Source organism: Plecotus auritus (genome assembly GCF_963455305.1).
Source record: "Plecotus auritus genome assembly, chromosome: 3".
Classification (NCBI taxonomy): domain Eukaryota; kingdom Metazoa; phylum Chordata; class Mammalia; order Chiroptera; family Vespertilionidae; genus Plecotus; species Plecotus auritus.
In genome coordinates this window covers 202,463,046-202,480,946 of record NC_137772.1, presented here as the reverse complement: position 1 = coordinate 202,480,946, position 17,901 = coordinate 202,463,046, and the positions used below count along the sequence as shown (strand labels likewise).

At 40.5% G+C, this 17,901-nt stretch overlaps 1 protein-coding gene across 1 annotated transcript in view; it reads right to left on the bottom strand.

The window, feature by feature from the left end:
- Positions 1 to 17,901, bottom strand: part of DUSP16 (dual specificity phosphatase 16) — a 93,675-nt gene that overhangs the window by 13,880 nt on the left and 61,894 nt on the right. Inside the window, exon 5 of the mRNA XM_080663121.1 lies at positions 4,498 to 4,661. Within this exon, the coding sequence (XP_080519247.1) occupies positions 4,498 to 4,661 (164 nt within the window). The remainder of the gene's footprint in view (positions 1 to 4,497; positions 4,662 to 17,901) is intronic.

The following is a 17,901-nucleotide window of genomic DNA, read 5'->3' as shown; positions in this document are numbered from 1 at the left end:
ATAATAAGGACCCTCTCATCTGGATTGGTAGTTATTATGTCTTTGGGAAAAGTCAGTTAAAGGAGAAAAATCAATAACATGATATATATGTACTTGAAACATTTTAACTAAAAACAAATAAATGTACATTAATTTGCTAACTTCTGATGTAGGACTATGGATTTTATTTTTATAGGTTATCTGGCTGGAGTTCTTAAGCAAATCACAACCAAATGCATCTACCACTTATGTTTCCATTTCTTTAATGGGCAAGAACTTGTGAAACAATATGAGAACAGAATCCTTCTAGATTATGACTGTCTCCTGAATATTTTTCAGTTGCTTCCTCCAAACTAATTAGACAGAAAAAAATGTAAAGCAATTTGTCTTTCCTGAATCTTTCAAAAACATTTAACTTAGGTCCCAGAAAAACAATTCTCTTCCCTCATTCATAGTTCATTGGTATATGTAATGTTTTAATTACTGTACATAATGATAATAAGCACACTGTCCTAAACAGGCTTAAGAACAGTGGTGGAAGTAGATGTGTGGAAGCCAGGACCAACCAGGCGGTCCCCTGCTGAGGGCATCAGGTGGACATGTCAGTGCTTCTCTAAAGTCAGCTGAACTTTCACATAACTATTCACTAACTTGCTTGCTCCCCTGATCATTCTTATATGCATACTAGAGGCCTGGTGCATGAAAATTCCTGCACTAGAGGGGGAGGTCCCTCAGCCTGGCCTGCCCCCTCTCACAGTCCGGGAGCCCTCAGGGGCGGGAGGCAACCCAGTGATCAGGGGAAGGCGACGCCCCCATCACACCTCTGCTGCCGCCACTGCCAGCAGCGCAAGCCTTGGCCGGCCCTGGTTACCTGAGCCTGGGGGCTGAGAGCGGGTCCGGCCGCACTGTGTGCCTGCCACGCCCTGGCTGGGCTGAAAGGACTGTGGGACTCCGGCGCCTGCCACACAGGTCTTATCTAACCAATTTGCACACTGTGGTGTTCTACACATAGTAGACACTGAATAAACGCTGTGTATTTACCGAAAATTTTAATGACCTTTGTCTTCCTAGGTCATACGGAAACCTGAAAGCAGCATCTGGCTATACTGTGTCTGGGGTATTGCCTAACCCAGTGGTCGGCAAACTGTGGCTTGTGAGCCGCAGTTTGCCGCTCTGTTGACAAATGAGTTTGCCGACCACTGGCCTAACCCTTATACTAGTAAGAGAACAAGAGAGAAAGTAGCAGGAGTCCTTGTGGCGGGCAGAACAGTAAGGGAGCATAGCAACCCCAGTTTTGCATGGTAAAGGACTGGAAGCAGAAGCTGCACAAAGAATGCTGGCAGCACACCGTTTAAAAGAGGAAGAGGGGACAGTAGAGCTGCTTCGTGAAGAGGCTGAAGGGCTCACTACAGGCACAGCTCTGGTTTAGTAACTACTCGAAATAGGCAATTCCGTCACACATTTTATGTAAAGTGAGAAGCAAACGTCTCCATTTGAAATTTTAAGTGGTAAGGGAGAGAAGTGATCAAGAACTTCCGTCTTTTACATAGTGACTAGAGATTCTTGCTCAAATCCCACTCAGTTCTGAGTGGGCATCAGCAAACTATTTTCAATACAATAAGCTATTCCTGGTCCAACTCTAGTACAAAGACTAGAGGATAAAGAACAGACTGTAAGAAACAAAAGTACAGTTGTGAGGGAAAAAGGGAAATAAAAGTATTCTTTTTGCTACCAATGACTTCTTATGGCCTTCTACACAAGAGCCATGTCTTTGAGACATAAGTAAAAATTAATACACACTGAGAGCACTGGCCTGTACTGGCCAGTAGGGCAGCCACAAACCACATGTGGCTACTGAGACCTGAAATGTGGCTCGTCCACACTGAGATGTGCAGTAACTAACTATAAAATACACACTTGATTTTATAGACTTAGTACAAAATATGTAAAGCATTTCAGTAATTCTTATATTGATTACATGTTAAAATAATATTCTAAATATGTTGTGATAAATAAAATGTTTAAAATTAACTTCACCTGCTTCCTTTTACTTTTTTAATAAAGCTACTGGAAATTCTTAAGTTATGTATGTGTCTTGCATCACATTTCTCTTGGGCAATGCTGGTATAAAATATATGGAAAAAGCAGGGAAAGAGAATCTCAGTTGTGATTCAATAGACTGTTAAGATTTGTCAGTCCTCCGTAGCAGCCTATTATAGAAAATTCCATTTTCCAGAAGATGGGTACTTCTGATGTTCTATAAACACCGGACTTAAAGCCAGAGTAGCTTGGGTTTGAATTTGATCTCTGCCACTGACCAGCTTTAAAGCCAATGACTTCCTAGCCACAAAATCTTGGGTACATGGCCTACCTATCTCCTAATGCTACTAGGGGGATTAAGCACAATCATATAAAGAGCCTAGCATTTTAAATGGTTAATAACCCTCCCAACAAAATTAGTGGCCTTATGGGTGCTGATTTTAAAGACTTTGGTTTCTAAATTTTAATCAAAAGGAATGTACTATTAGTAAAGATTATAAAATCTTTATCTTTGAAGAACTTCAAGAAGCATATTATTTCTGCTGGAAAGTTTAAATCAGAGAGTTGAGAAGGAAGATCAGAGGCCAATCTGGTTCTAAAACTCATCATAGGGAATTCATTTGACATTTGTGGAATATCAACTTCCTCATTTATCGAATGGAGGAGGATGACTAGATGATCTCTGAAATCCCCTTCAGCACCAAGACTCTACTCAACAATGAATCTGGAAGTTAGATACAAACCTCTATGCACCACTTTCAAAGCAGGCCAGCCGACCAGTGCATTCTTCCTTCTCACCACTCTCTAGTCACATGTTTTAATAAAGCAGCTTTCAGGGGTATTCCATACTCCCTGCCCCAACTGTTTCACCCATGAACTTCCTATGACCACTTCCTCTCAATGGATCTACTTTAGTACACATTTAGAAGCCAGTGAAAATAAGGAAACTGTTGCCCTGTCCTCTACTACAGTTAAACTGTTCTCATGTTGGGGGCACTCACGTAGTTGTTAACTAACTCATTTGTTAAACCCAGAAAAGGTATGTAGAAAAACGAATGTGACATTTAATCTAGGGTCAAAGATAACGAAATGATCTGTAACACAATGATTTGTGAAATTACCTGCTGGCTGATTGGTTGCATTTCACCGGGGTAATTGTGGACAGGGTCTCTAACTAGAAATTCTATATTTATTTTCTGATCTGAGATTTTAAATAAAGCATCTCCCATTAAGCCCTAGGGAGGCATGTGACTTCAGGAAATTAATTTTGCTTTCTGTGACATAGTTTGCTTATCTCTAAAAGAGAATTAATAAGCATCACATGCTCAAAGGCACTGTGACCTCACCAGAAAGGCTCAGTACAAGCATCAACTATCAGATTTCAAATAGGCAGATCTCACAGTAAGAGCTGATAGAGTAACAACAGTGTTGAGGTAAAATTTTAAAGAGGCAGGAGTTTTGAGAACAAAAAAAGGAAAAAACAAAAACAGAATGCCTCCTGGCTGTCCAATGACGGTACTTTTCCTTCTGGAAAGCCTGGCTTTCCCTTGCTAATGCAAGCCAATCTGGACGCTGCTTTTACAGGCGGCCTGATTCTTTCAGTTCAAGGAGAAAATGTTAAGGTTCTGCCTTCATATAGCAAAGCAGCACTTGAAAATTGCCAACAGCTGAATGAATATCTTTGATTGCTTTTTCACCTAGAGGTGATGTAAATTAGAGGTTTTAGAGAAAAACCACTTTTCTGGGCACTTAGAGCACTGTTTTCTACCACTACTGGTTAAGAGGATATAAGCTGGGAGGCAGACAAATTTCCTACTACTGTTATGCTTGTAGCATTATATACAACAGCCTCAACAACGTGGTTCCTCTGTTGGGCACACCTTGTTCAGTACAGCCACGTCCTTTCCAGCAAGAAACCATGTGGTTCCCTCTGCTTTCTCAACCAAACTGCTCCAATGAGCATCAGACAGGGCAGCCTGCAGTGCACCCTAATCCCTGTCCTTGCCATCGTTTTACCACATCCCCAGCCCCTCCAGCCGGCGATCACCATGGTGTCCTTCCCTAACCCAAGCCCACCCCGAGTCCCTTTCTAGTGTGCTGCAGTAAGTACACACATTTCTGAATGTGACTTTAGGAAGTACCAGCCTTCCTGAGTGTGCCCAATTATTAAAACAGAAAAATGAATACACTAGGAAAATAAGGCTAAACTTCTGAAAAATCCTGTCCTATTCCAGGTCTCTTGGACCTATGAGGAAGACACAAATATGACAACAGTTTGGGTTTCCCATGGCAATCGTTAACATCGAACAAAACAGCACTCCAAAAGATGATGTGAGTGCTCGCCAGGAGTCACCCTGAGAAGGGTGTACTTCCTTCCTGGAAGCCAGGTGTGTCTGACACCGCAGCAAATGGGCAATCGCTGTTTCTCCAGCTGCTAACAATAAACCCTGCAATGAAGGACATTTTCAAAGCACCCACCTTGTTGAGGACATCTCCCTGGCAGCCAAGATAGAGATTGGGAAGAATTCGGGTTGGCCCAATGTTGGCAACTGGTAAGCACGGCTGAGAAATGCAGGTAGGAACTAGAGTGGATTTTCCTTCACAGAGGCCAGGGAAACAACGGGAGAACTCAGCAAACCCACCTAAGGATAAACAGTATAAAATTATGCCATGCACAACGATAGAAATCAGCCTCTGTGGACTACTCAAACAAAACTGTTTAAAAAGAAAAATCAAATGCTGTACAACTGAAAATACTGAATGTAAACGGTAATTAAAAAATAAAAAAGGAGAAAATATTAGGAAAAATGTGTCTATTTTTATCTTGTCATTTCTGACTTCAAATCTTATGTTTTATAACTTTCATAATATGTAAGTAAAATAGTCAATGTATATAATTTATAAACAAGTAAATTTTTAAAAAAGAAAGAAAAATTAAATCCCATCCATGCAAATGGAAACACTCGCAGCTATTCCAGTCTGCATGCTGACTGCTAGGTCTGACACACAATCCAGCACCAAGTCTCAGCTTGGATGCGCAAGCCTCGGAGGCACTTTGGATGCCTCTTCTCTTGCTCACGCTCTCCACTTGCATATATCCTGCAACATTTGCTCCCCGCTCCCCATCCCCGTGCAAATGCTTTTTGTACAATGTAAAGAGTATTTAAGGAAAGTAGCAAGTAACCAAGGCAAGACAATTATTCACAGAAACAAAAAGGGGATATAAAAAATGTGAACTGGGGCCATATGACATTTCTTCAAAATATAACTAATCAAGTTAAAAATTCTTTCTGGAATTAAGTTTAAATCTTTCTACCGTACAGGTTTTTTATTGCAAAGGTATCAGAAACATACTCAGCCCTACCCTTACAAATACAGTCTATGTCAAGCCCTTGGGATTCCCTGAGTACTTAGTCAAGGTTCCCATAGTTACCACTGATTCCTGAGGGCTCCTGTTCATTTCGCTGAGCACTGTAACAAAGTGCTGACAGACCCTAACTGGTTAGGGTAAAGGGGGGCCTCATGACAAGATTCCCGGACTCAGATGAATTCCTTTTTTTCCTAGTCCTGTTCTTATAATGATCTGCTCCATGACCTTCGTGAAGTCACAATCTTGCTACTTCTTAATGAAGAGAAATCTAGCCATAGGAGGCCCTCTCACCTCCTCTGGGAAAAGAAAGAATGTACAAGGTCTTCATGTGTTCTTTGCGATCCAAATACAAATCCAGGAACCACGTAGATTCTGATAAATTTTCAGATAAGTTTCTTGCTATCCAAACTGTCACTACTAAGTTCAAACTCAGGAACTAAAGATATTTGGATCATAGAAAAGACTTGTATATTTTAACACTTTTTCATTAGAAAACAATTACCATGTTAAGTCTTATTAGGAGACAGGGAAGCCCCACTTTTACCTCTTTGATCAAGCCTTAACACCTTAAAATCCCATTAAATATTTATGAGATGCATAAATCCATTTTCTTGAGTCACATTCTATTAGCATTTAGTCCACTTCCAAGAGGCATACACAAAATATGCCCTCAAAAACTGCAGAAGTACAGAGAGAGGGAGAGAATGCCATCCCTCATTATCCCCTGGATTATGTGCAACTCAAGCATAATTGTGTCTATTGTCTGCGCTGGGTATATGTTCCACAAGGCAGCCAGCTAGGATGGCGTAAGTCAGTGACAACTAGCCCCCCTGCAAAATGTAAGAGTGTGTGTGCATTCCTAGCCTCCCACCTGACTGTCTGGACTATTTTACTCATAGCAATTTGCTTACCAAAGTTGTTAAGGTAACCTGATGGAAAGAATAAATGGCTCCACTACAGAAATCCCAAATTCCTTTGTGTGACAGATGAGGCCCTCAGGATCTGTACCTGTACAGTTTCATTTCTTACCATTTGCACCATGACCTCCAGCTACACGAAAGTCATTATTTCACACATTCATGCTCTTCTCTCATCCAGGAATACCACCACCACCCTGCCCCATGCACGCACACAGCATACAAACCACACATACAAGCCCACGATCATGCAGCAGAAAAAGTAAGAACACAGGCTCTTGTACCCAAGTTCACATTCTAGCTTCACCCCTTTCTAGTTGCCTGATTTGGGCATGTTATTTAAGCCCCCTGGCTATTAGTCTCCTCATCTGTAAGTAGGGATAATGATCTTACCTACCTTATAGAGTTGTTGAGAGCATTAACTTAGTTAATACATCTAAGTGCTTTGTGCTTGGCACATAGTAAGCACTCCACAGGTATCAGTAATGATTATTTCTATACTAGAGGCCCGGTGCATGAAATTCGTGCATAGAAGGGGGTTCCTCAGCCTAGCTTGCACCTTCTCCAATCTGGGATCCCTCTCCCAATCTGGAACCACTGGCTCCTAACCACTCACCTACCTGCCTGCCTGATGCCCCTAACTGCTCCCCTGCCAGCCTGATGGCCCTAACTGCTCTCCCTTGCTGGCCTGATCCCCCTAACTGCCTAACTGCTCTCCCCTCCTGGCCTGATCCCCCTAGCTGCCTAACTGCTCTTCCCTCCTGGCATGATCCCTCTAACTGCCTAACTGCTCTTCCCTCCTGGCCTGATCCCTCTAACTGCCTAACTGCTCTCCCCTCCTGGCCTGATCCCTCTAACTGCCTATCTGCTTTCCCTTCCTCTCCGTGCCCTTTGGACCCCTGGTGCAGGCATGCTGAGAGCTCTCCGCAGCGGCCCCACCCCCATCCTGATTGGTCGTTACGTGATGGTGTCCAGGTCAATTTGCATATTCCTCTATTGTTAGTATGGATAGTGATCATTCATTTAGGATCTAGCCTCATATCCAACCTTTGTCTACAGCTTATGGTTTAGCTTCATCTTGTTAGGATTCACCAGAGATGAAAGGTGAAAAAAGAAAGCAGTGCTTCTAAGGTTACATTTCCCAAAGTGTGCTCCAGAGCACTGGTGTCCTGCAGGAAGTTGACAGACAAGATATTGGTCCAAAAAGTAAGAGAAATACAGCATATCACATGTCCCTGGGAGTGTCACAGCACACATTAGCATATCAAAGGCTCCAAAAAGTAACTCCAAAGAAACTAGTTTAATTTCATTGAACTCAAATAGTTTCCCAAACTTTTTTGATCATGGAATTCCCCCACTCATTTCCCCTCCTAAAATATATAGAACATTAATGGAACTCACACTTAAGGAAACACTATACTGGGGACATTGCAACTATGAAATAAAGTCAATTAGAATTCCTACACCTGCAAGTACAACCCGCATACAATCTCAAAAATAGGGGCCAGCCAATGTTGGCATGTATATGAGTGTCACTGTTTAGGATTTATAATTTTGTTCCTTTTCAACATAATTGCATAATACATGAAGTTCTCCACCCCAAAGTAGTTCTTATAACAAATATTAGAGTTTCATCATTCTTTTCCTAGCTTACACCTACCCAGCAAAATAACTGACACGCACTATCTATATATATAAAAGCCTAAGCTACTGAACAACCGGTCAACCAGTCGCTATCATGCACAATAACCACCAGGGGGCAGATGCTCAATGCAGGAGCTGCCCCCTAGTGGTCAGTGCGCTCTCACAGCCAACCTTCCGCAGCCCCTCCCCCCGCCAGCTGGCCCCCATCAGCCCCCATCGGGGCCGGCCAGCCAACCTTCCATGGTCCCTCCCCTCATCGAGATGTCCCTGATCAGCCCAATCGCCGGCCAAGCCGAGTTACCCCACCTGTGCACGAATTCGTGCACCAGGCCTCTAGTTTTGATTATAACTTAACTGTAGGAGTTTAACTTTTAACTTCTATTAACTTCTGTGGTTCTGGTATTTCTCTAAAGAACAGTTTTTTGTGTTTTTTTCTATTCTGGATCCAAACAGTTCATGGGATGATCTCTCATTTAAATCCAACAAGATAATATTCTAATAAATGGTCTCAGAGAAAAGAGAAAACAGGCAATCCAAGGAAACTTGGCTTCAATTCCATTTTAAATGTGTAAGTAATCATACTTATAACTAATGTAAGTAACCAGATAATTACCGGACATTTACTATGTGACAAGCATTGCTCTAAGCACTTTACAAATATTTATTCAATCTTTACAACTACCCTATGAGGTGGGTGCTATTATTATGCCCCTTTCACAGGTTTTTAAAGAGGTTCAGAAAGACAGCAGATACTAGCTGGCAGAGCTAGGACACGAGCCCCAGCAGTCTGGCTCGAGACTGTACCCTTGATCGCTATGCTATATCATTCTCTAAATACTGTTAGAGAGTGGGAATTTTTGAGCATGCTTCCTCCTAGTGAGAAGGCTAACCCCTATATTGTAAAACTACCGTTTGGAATTCTCTGCTGTTTTTTTAGACGAACTCTTATTCTAAAAAATAACTTTGCTTTCTAGCCTGCTTGAATAATGAGGAAGATAAACTTAGCTGTCTGACCTTGTAGGCCAGAGACTAGAGATGCCCATACTCTCAATGCCAGGCCAGGTGCATTTTTAATTGGATAGAACTGTGTTGTTTTCAAGGCCAGCAGCGAGATAACCACTAAGCACACATAGGGCTGGCTCTTTAATTAAGGAAAACTGCTTTGTTTTAAATTGTTTTAGACTGTTTGCTCTGAAAAAAAAAAACAAAAAACTGTAGTGAATGGGTTTAAATACGGTCGGACACAAAGGGTCAGGGCTGCTCTCTGATCTCCCTGAATGGAGAGGGGACAGTCGCCGGCCGGCAATAAAGGCTCCCTAAATTTTAATTTGGTCCGGACTCCAGTGGTCTTTACTCGCGTTCGCTCCACAACAATACTATGGATCAGCCCTCTCTTGGGTGTGGGACAGTCTTGCTGACATCCACGGAGTCCTCCCCTCACACGTCGTGCCCTGCCAGGTCTCAATACCAGGCTAAAAATGGCCTGGGCCTTTCTCAAATAGATGGAAGAGCTTGTTTCCCCAAAGCTGTGTGGTTCAAAAGCTCCAATGACAGAGGAAAGGAGAAGGAGGTCTGACATGACCAGAAACACCAGAGACGCTTTAAGTGCACTTCACAAGAGAGAGCTGAAACATACACTGAGTCTCCGGTTGGTTTAAGAGCACAGTGGTGAAGCTGTAGCTACATCTCGATGGCTTTGGGCCACCCTAAGGACAACTTTCAGAGGGGACACACTTCTGCAACATTCATGAACTGAGAGTCCAGGCCAGGCTCCACCGCTGATGAGTACAGTGACCCTAATCACTTTAACTTCAGTGGACCTCAAAAGTGAGTGTGGCTTTAGAAAATTCTAAGAGAACAGAAATAAATGAGAGAAAGAAACCCGTAGTCGGACCCCAAACAAAACCCTAAAGGCAAACAAAACAGCAATAACACACTGTTAAACACACTATAAAACAAAAGGAATCTTCTTTTTCACAAATCTTTTCAACTAATCTCCAGCACAAACTGCAACAGCCTTAAAATATTTAACAGAGGCTTCAGTCCGTCTTGAAATGTCCCAAACCACAGCTCCAAGTCACTTGCAGAAAACTCGACCTCAGCCAAAGGGCACATTTTCCCTGATCTTTATCTAGAACAAGGTTCCACTCTGCTGACATCCTCCTTCATTAACAGCTTTTTCCATTCACTGACCTTTCATTCATCATTGTACTCTAGTGACCCCAGTTTCATTTCATTAATTAACAGCAGATGAGACACTGCCTGGTTTCCCCAAACCCTTGAAAAACTATCTGTGGCCTCATCAGCAACTCAGTTTAGAAATATGTCTAAAATGTCCCACTTCCTCTTACAAACTAAATCTAATAATAAGAAAAGTCCAACTCGTTTATATAAACTTTTTGTTACAAATGGCTGACACAATAAAGAGTCACCTTATCCACCCCAGTCATAGCTCCAGGCTGTCCCACACACTCCACATGAGTTACATTACAGGAAGACATAGTATCAGTTCATTACCCTTCTTTGTTTACTGTAAAAAGCAGTACTGAAACACTGATAAGCTTCTTGAACAAGTTTTAAAATTTTTTAAAGTTATTTAAGGACTTGATTTGCCATCCAATCTTACCAAATTGTTCCTATCCCTAGATTTTACGATGTTTATCATCTGGGAATGTAGAAAATAAAAAGTCATATGACCCATACATGTGCCCTAAGATAGACCTGAACCTAGCAATGGCTGCATCTACTATTCTCCATTATTTTTCCCTGGCCTGTGGAGAAACAGGGATGGGGCCTGACAGAGATGTGCACACATGTTCAACTCTACAGATCTGGATGAACAGGCAGACAAACTGCAATGCTTAAATCCATATTTCTTTAATATAAATATATATATATATATATATATATATGTGTGTGTGTGTATATATATATATATATATATATCCTATCTAATAAAAAGGTAATATGCAAATTAACTGTCACTCTGTCACAAAAGATGGAGGCGCCCATAGCCACAAGATGGCGGCGCCCAGTCACCTCAGCCTTGCCAGAGTCCCCCAGTCCTGGGGAGGCTGCCACTGAGAGAGGTCAGCGTGAGCAGCCTGGCGGAATGCTTGCTACGTCGTCACAGCAACGGAGGACCTCTGGGCAGCGGGCGCGGAGCAGCCAGGGTGGGACACTTGCTTCGTTGCCACAGCAACACCTGGCCGCAGAGGGCCTCTGGGGGACAGGGGAGCTGGCCCGCAGCCTCCATGGCCGAGCGCAGGTCCGGAGAGGAGAGAGCGGGCCTGTCTCCCACAGAAGCAGCACGGGTCCCTCCCACCTCCCGCGGAATCAGCGTGGATCCCTCCCGGCTCCTGTGTGGCTTACTGCATGTGATATCGCGCAATGGGCTACTAGTGTGTGTGTGTGTGTGTGTGTGTGTGTGTGTGTGTGTGTGTGTGTATACCCCCCCAGAGGAAGGGAGATGGAGAGAGTGATAGAAACATCAATCATGAGAAAGAATCATTGATTGGCTGCCTCCTGCATGCCCCCTACTGGGGATTGAGACTGCAACCTTGGCAAGTACCCTATGACCTCCTGGTTCATAGATGGACACTCAACCACTCACCCACCACGGCTGGGCCCATATTTCTGTTTGTTAGTCTTCCACAAATCCAACCAATATCATGCAAGTTTATAAATAAAAACATGTATTACTTTGGACAGAGAAAATATTTCATATAGCTTTAAGGCATTCATAATTTATCTATCACTCTAATTTAACAAAAAAACCTCCTTCCTTTAAGTGCACCACCTTCACAGTTCCAATCATAAATACCATTTTTTTTTTGTAAAAGCCAATGTGAGCACCATTCAATTTTCAGAGGGAAAAAACCTGCCAAGTAAAATAAAATACATATCACAACTCTACTAAACAATTCCAATTAGTCATTCTTTTCTTTTCCCTCTGACCCTTGCAATCAGCTATAAATCACAATGTTCTTCTTAAAATGAAAGAATATTTACATAATAAACAAAAGTAGTACTTTACTACAACTTAGTGATGGACCTCTATCCTTTATAGATAAAAGTTAATTCCATTGCTTTAGAATTGGTTCCCTGCAGGGAAAAACAACTTCTCCACTTAAGCAAATAGGTATCAGAGCTGCCCAAAGTTGGAAGGAAGAATAAAGGCAACTCCCTCCCATTTTGTGAATGGATTCCATGGCTCTATACAAAAATAGTATTTACAACAAAGCTCTACATTATGGAAAACATTTTTCTAAAAAGTCACATGCAAATTTATCTCTGTATATTAAATAATGTTCACATAATTTATATAGTTTCGTAATTTTTAAGTACAGCTCTCCTGTCATTTAATCCTTTAAAAAAAAAAGACCCACTTTTTGTGACATAAATATAACCCATTCATTTACTGATTCTAGAATGTATAGAGGAATTAAGTGGAGTATACACTGCACCTGTAGAGAAAAGTATAGTTCTCTCCATACCGAAAATAAAAATCTGCTGCTTTGCTACTGTACAAAGGAGACAACTCTAATATTAAAAAATGAAATGCTGAAATGCATATTTCACAATAAAGTGTTGTAATTGTTATTAAGAGTAATTATTTTCTGCTTCAGTTTGAAGTGACTGATTCAGGCAACTTTGTCCTGTAGCTACTTAAAAACAGACTAAAGTATGATTACAATTCTTCCAGGGTCTACAGACTGTATACATGGAGAGGTGAAACTAGTTAAATAAATTGAAAACAAAAATAAAGGCAACATAATTTTATACCCCCAAAGAAATCAAACAAAAATATCTAACTGTAATATTTCAATGCATATAGATTGGTCTGGGTAAGCCAGGCCACATGTGTTTCAGCAACAATTTCAAAAAGGGTAGAGAGATGGCTTGCTTTTCTCAATAACATCAGCAGCATTCCATCTGTGTTCTATCTACTCAACTCTCCACTGAGCAGCCCTGAGCAATAAACAGCTCTGAAGAGAAAAATCCCAAATGATATAAACCATTAGTTTTAAACTCATCCCAACCATTCTATCCACTCAAGAGTAAAGTGAATAGATATGCATTTCTGTACAGACCCTCCAGAAAGTCTAATAAGTAGCCTCTATCTCCTAAAATGTGTCCCATAGACACAGTGAAAGCAGTGTTGAGAGGGAAGTTCATAGCTCTACAAGCCTACTGCAAAAAACAAGAAACAATGGTAATAAATTACCTAACCCTACAACTCAAAGAGTTAGAAAGAGAGCAACAATAAAAGCCCAGTGTAAGCAGAAGGAAGGAAATAATAAAGATCAGAGCGGAGATAAACGACATTGAGACCAAAAAAACAATACAAAAGATCAACAAAACCAAGAGTTGGTTCTTTGAAAGGATAAACAAGATTGATGAACCTCTAGCCAGGCTCACCAAGAAGCAAAGAGAGAGGACCCAAATAAACAAAATCAGAAATGAAAGAGGAGAAATAACAACAGACCCCACCGAAATACAAAGGATTGTAAAAAATACTATGAACAACTCTATTCCAATGAACTGGACAACCTGGAGGAAATGGACATATTCCTAGAAAAATATAACCTTCCAAAACACAATCAGGACGAATCTAAACATCTCAATAGGCCAATAACTATGGAAGAAATTGAAGCAGTCATCAAAAAGCTTCCAGCAAACAAAAGCCCGGGGCCAGACGGCTTCACAGGGGAGTTTTACCAAACATTCAAGGAAGAACTAAAACCTATCCTCCTCAGACTATTCCAAAAAATTCAAGAGGAAGGAACACTTCCAAGCTCCTTCTATGAAGCCAGCATCACCCTAATACCAAAACCAGATAAAGACAACACAATGAAAGAGAATTACAGGCCAATATCCCTCATGAACATAGATGCCAAAATCCTCAACAAAATTCTAGCAAATCGGATCCAGCACTACATCAGAAAGATCATACACCATGACCAAGTAGGATTTATCCCAGGAATGCAAGGATGGTACAATATCCACAAATCAATAAATGTGATACATCACATAAACAAATTGAGACATAAAAATCACATAGTCATATCAATTGATGCAGAGAAAGCATTTGACAAAATCCAACACCCTTTCTTGATAAAAACTCTCAACAAGGTGGGAATAGAAGGATCATACCTCAACATAATAAAAGCCATATATGATAAACACACAGCTAGCATCATATTCAATGGGCAAAAACTAAAACCATTTCCCCTAAGAACAGGAACAAGACAGGGATGCCCACTCTCACCACTCCTGTTCGACATAGTACTGGAAGTATTAGCCATCGCAGTTAGACAAGAAGAAGAAATAAAAGGCATCCAAATTGGAAAAGAAGAAGTAAAGCTGTCCTTATTTGCAGATGACATGATATTGTACATAAAAAAACCGAAAAACTCCATCAAAACACTAATAGACTTAATAAATGAATTCAACAATGTAGCAGGATACAAAATTAACACCAAGAAATCTATGGCATTTCTATACACTAATAGTGAACTTACAGAAAGAGAGACTAAAAAAGCAATCCCATTTACCATCGTACCAAAAAAATTAAGATACCAAGGAATAAACTTAACTGAGGAGGTAAAAGACCTATACGCGGAAAACTACAGGACACTGAAAAAAGAGATAAAGACATAAACAGATGGAAGAACATGCCATGTTCATGGATTGGTAGAATCAACATCATTAAAATGTCCATACTACCCAAAGCAATCTATAGATTCAATGCACTCCCCATTAAAATACCAACAGCATATTTCACAGACCTAGAAAGAACTCTCCAAAAATTCATCTGGAATAAAAAAAGACCCCGAATAGCCACAGCAATCCTGAGAAAGAAGAACAAAGTAGGTGGGATCTCAATACCAGATTTCAAGCCGTACTACAAAGCCACTGTTCTCAAAACAGTCTGGTACTGGCACAAGAACAGACATATAGACCAATGGAATAGTATAGAGAATCCAGATATCGACCCAAACCACTATGCTCAATTAATATTTGACAAAGGAGGCATGAACATACAATGGAGTCAAGACAAATCTTCAATAAATGGTGTTGGGAAAATTGGACAGATACATGCAAAAAAATGAAACTAGACCACCAACTTACACCATACACAAAAATTAACACAAAATGGATACAGGACTTAAACATAAGACAGGAAACCATAAAAATACTAGAGGAATCCACAGGCAGAGAAATCTCAGACATATGCCGAAGCAATTTCTTCACCAATACCGCTCCTAGGGCAATGGAAGCTAAAGAGAAAATAAACAAATGGAACTACATCAAAATAAAAAGCTTTTGCACAGCAAAAGAAACCATCAACAAAACAAGAAAGCCCACTGTATGGGAGAACATATTTGCAAATGTTATCACTGATAAAGGTTTAATCTCCAACATCTAGGGGAATTTATACAACTTAATAAAAGGAAGATAAATGATCCAATAAAAAAAATGGGCCACAGACCTAAATAGAATCTTTTTGAAAGAAGACAGAAGGAAGGCCAAGAGACATATGAAAACATGCTCAAAGTCACTAATTATCCGAGAGATGCAAATCAAAACGACAATGCTGTACCATCTTACACCTGTCAAAATGGCAATCATCAACAAATGACAAGTGCTGACAAGGATCTGGAGAAAAAGGAACCCTCGTGCACTGCTGGTGGGAATGCAGACTGGTGCAGCCACTGTGGAGAACAGTATGGACTTTCCTCAATAAACTAAAAATGGAGCTCCCATTTGACCCAGTAATCCCACTTCTAGGATTATATCCCAAGAAACTAGAAACACCAATCAGAAAGGATATATGCACCCCTGTGTTCATAGCAGCACAATTCACCATAGCTAAGATTTGGAAACAGCCTAAATGCCCATCAGCAGATGAGTGGATTAGAAAACTATGGTACATCTACACAATGGAATACTACGCTGCTATAAAAAAGAAGGAATTCTTACCATTTGCAGCAGCATGGATGGACCTGGAGAGCATTATGTTAAGTGAAATAAGCCAGGCAATGAAAGAAAATTACCACATGATCTCACTCATTTATGGAAAATAAAGAACATTATAACCTGATGAATAAAAAGATAGATACAGAGGCAGTAAAGCACCGAACAGACTGTCAAATTACAGTGGGAAGGGTGGGGAGTGAGGGAAATAGATCAACCAAAGGACTTGTATACATGCATATAAGCACACCAATGGACACAAGACACTGGGGGGGGGGGGGGGGATGAGGGCAAGCGACGGGGGGGGGGGGTAGGGAAGGCTGGGGGAAAGTCAATGGGGGAAAAAGGAGATATATGTACTAATATATGTAATAGTTTAAACAATAAAAAAATAAATAAAATAAAATGTGTCCCATAAATAATTATACAACTCTCACCTGGGGAATGAGAAATTCTATCTAATCTAATTTTTGAATTAACACAATTATCACATATACTGTATAACAAATGAATCAAAATTTTCAAAGTACTATTGTAAAACAATCACTAAATACTAAAATAATACAACTTATAATTTCTTGTAATTCATAATATCTAGGTCTTATTTTTCCTCAAGATAACATTATCTAGATAAATTCAATTGGCAAAATCCAAAAGTGTCTTTTAGTAAAGTTCTCAGAAGATGTAGTGATATTTTTACTATTTTACTGACATTTTAAATTGGCAATACATAACTATGTCCAGAAATTCCTCCTCTTTAAACACACACACACACACACAGGACTTTTAATAAATGCCCTCAAACAAAGATTGGTCTAAAAATGCAACCAAAATAACCAATCAAAAGGAATAGGAATATTGCCAGAATCTACCACTTGGCTGAATAAATCAGTAAGTAGGTGAGCCAAGTTCACTGACTGGTTTTCTCTGGTGACTTTAAGCATACAAGACAATAGCCAAGCAAAGAATACCGAGACTTCCTGAGAAGGAAGGATTTAAAAGGCTTCAGCATGGAAGGAGGAGGTTATTTAAGGAGATCACGTTAGCTCATTTTCACCTGAAAATCAAAGATTTCCAAGTCTATATTTTGGGGCTTCATCTCTAACATTTTTAGCCTCCTTTGGTCATGTTAATTCCGAGACTTACTGGCGCTTTTAAAATAAATACAAAGCCATATCTCCTTCTCTTTCATTCTGTATCCTTTTCATGTCAGCGCCATTATTCCCCAGTCTCTTCCTTTGTATTTTCCTGCTACCACCCTAGTCCTCCATCTTTGCACCTCATTCTTAGATAAATTCAGTAGTAGCTCCCTCTGAGCCACTTGTCCTGTTTCCACTCTGCTGCCAGATTAAGAATCCTAAAATAAAGTTTTGATGTATTCTCTGCTCCCATATAGAATAAAGTCCAAAATTCTTAGCCAGACATTCAAAACCATTCATAATCTATTCCCAATGTATTGTCCAACCTAATTTTCCCTTGCCTTTGGCAATTCAGGCTTTCCAATCAATTTTATATTTCCTTCCAAAGCACAGGCAAGCACAAGTCACACATCTTCTACAGCAGTATATTTCATTTTTACTATGACCAATACAATACATTTTTTGTCAAAACCTTCTGAACACCTACATACACTCACCACTGAAATAAGTTTCACAATATAATCTTCCTTACTATGTGAGTTGCTCTAAGATACTTCCAATTCTATATGTTGCATTAAAAAATAAATCTTCCCTGCCTGGCCGGCATGGTTGAGCATCGACCTATGAACCAGGAGGTCATGGTTTGATTCTTGGTCAGAGCACATGCAAGCTCAATCCCCAATAGGGGGTGTGCAGGAGGCAGCTGCTCAGATTCTCTCTCATCATTGATGTTTCTCTCTCCCCCACCCCCCGCCCTGCCTTCTCCTTTCCTCTCTGAAATCAATAAAAAAAATATATTAAAAAAAATTCTTCCCTGACCAGTGAGTGTATC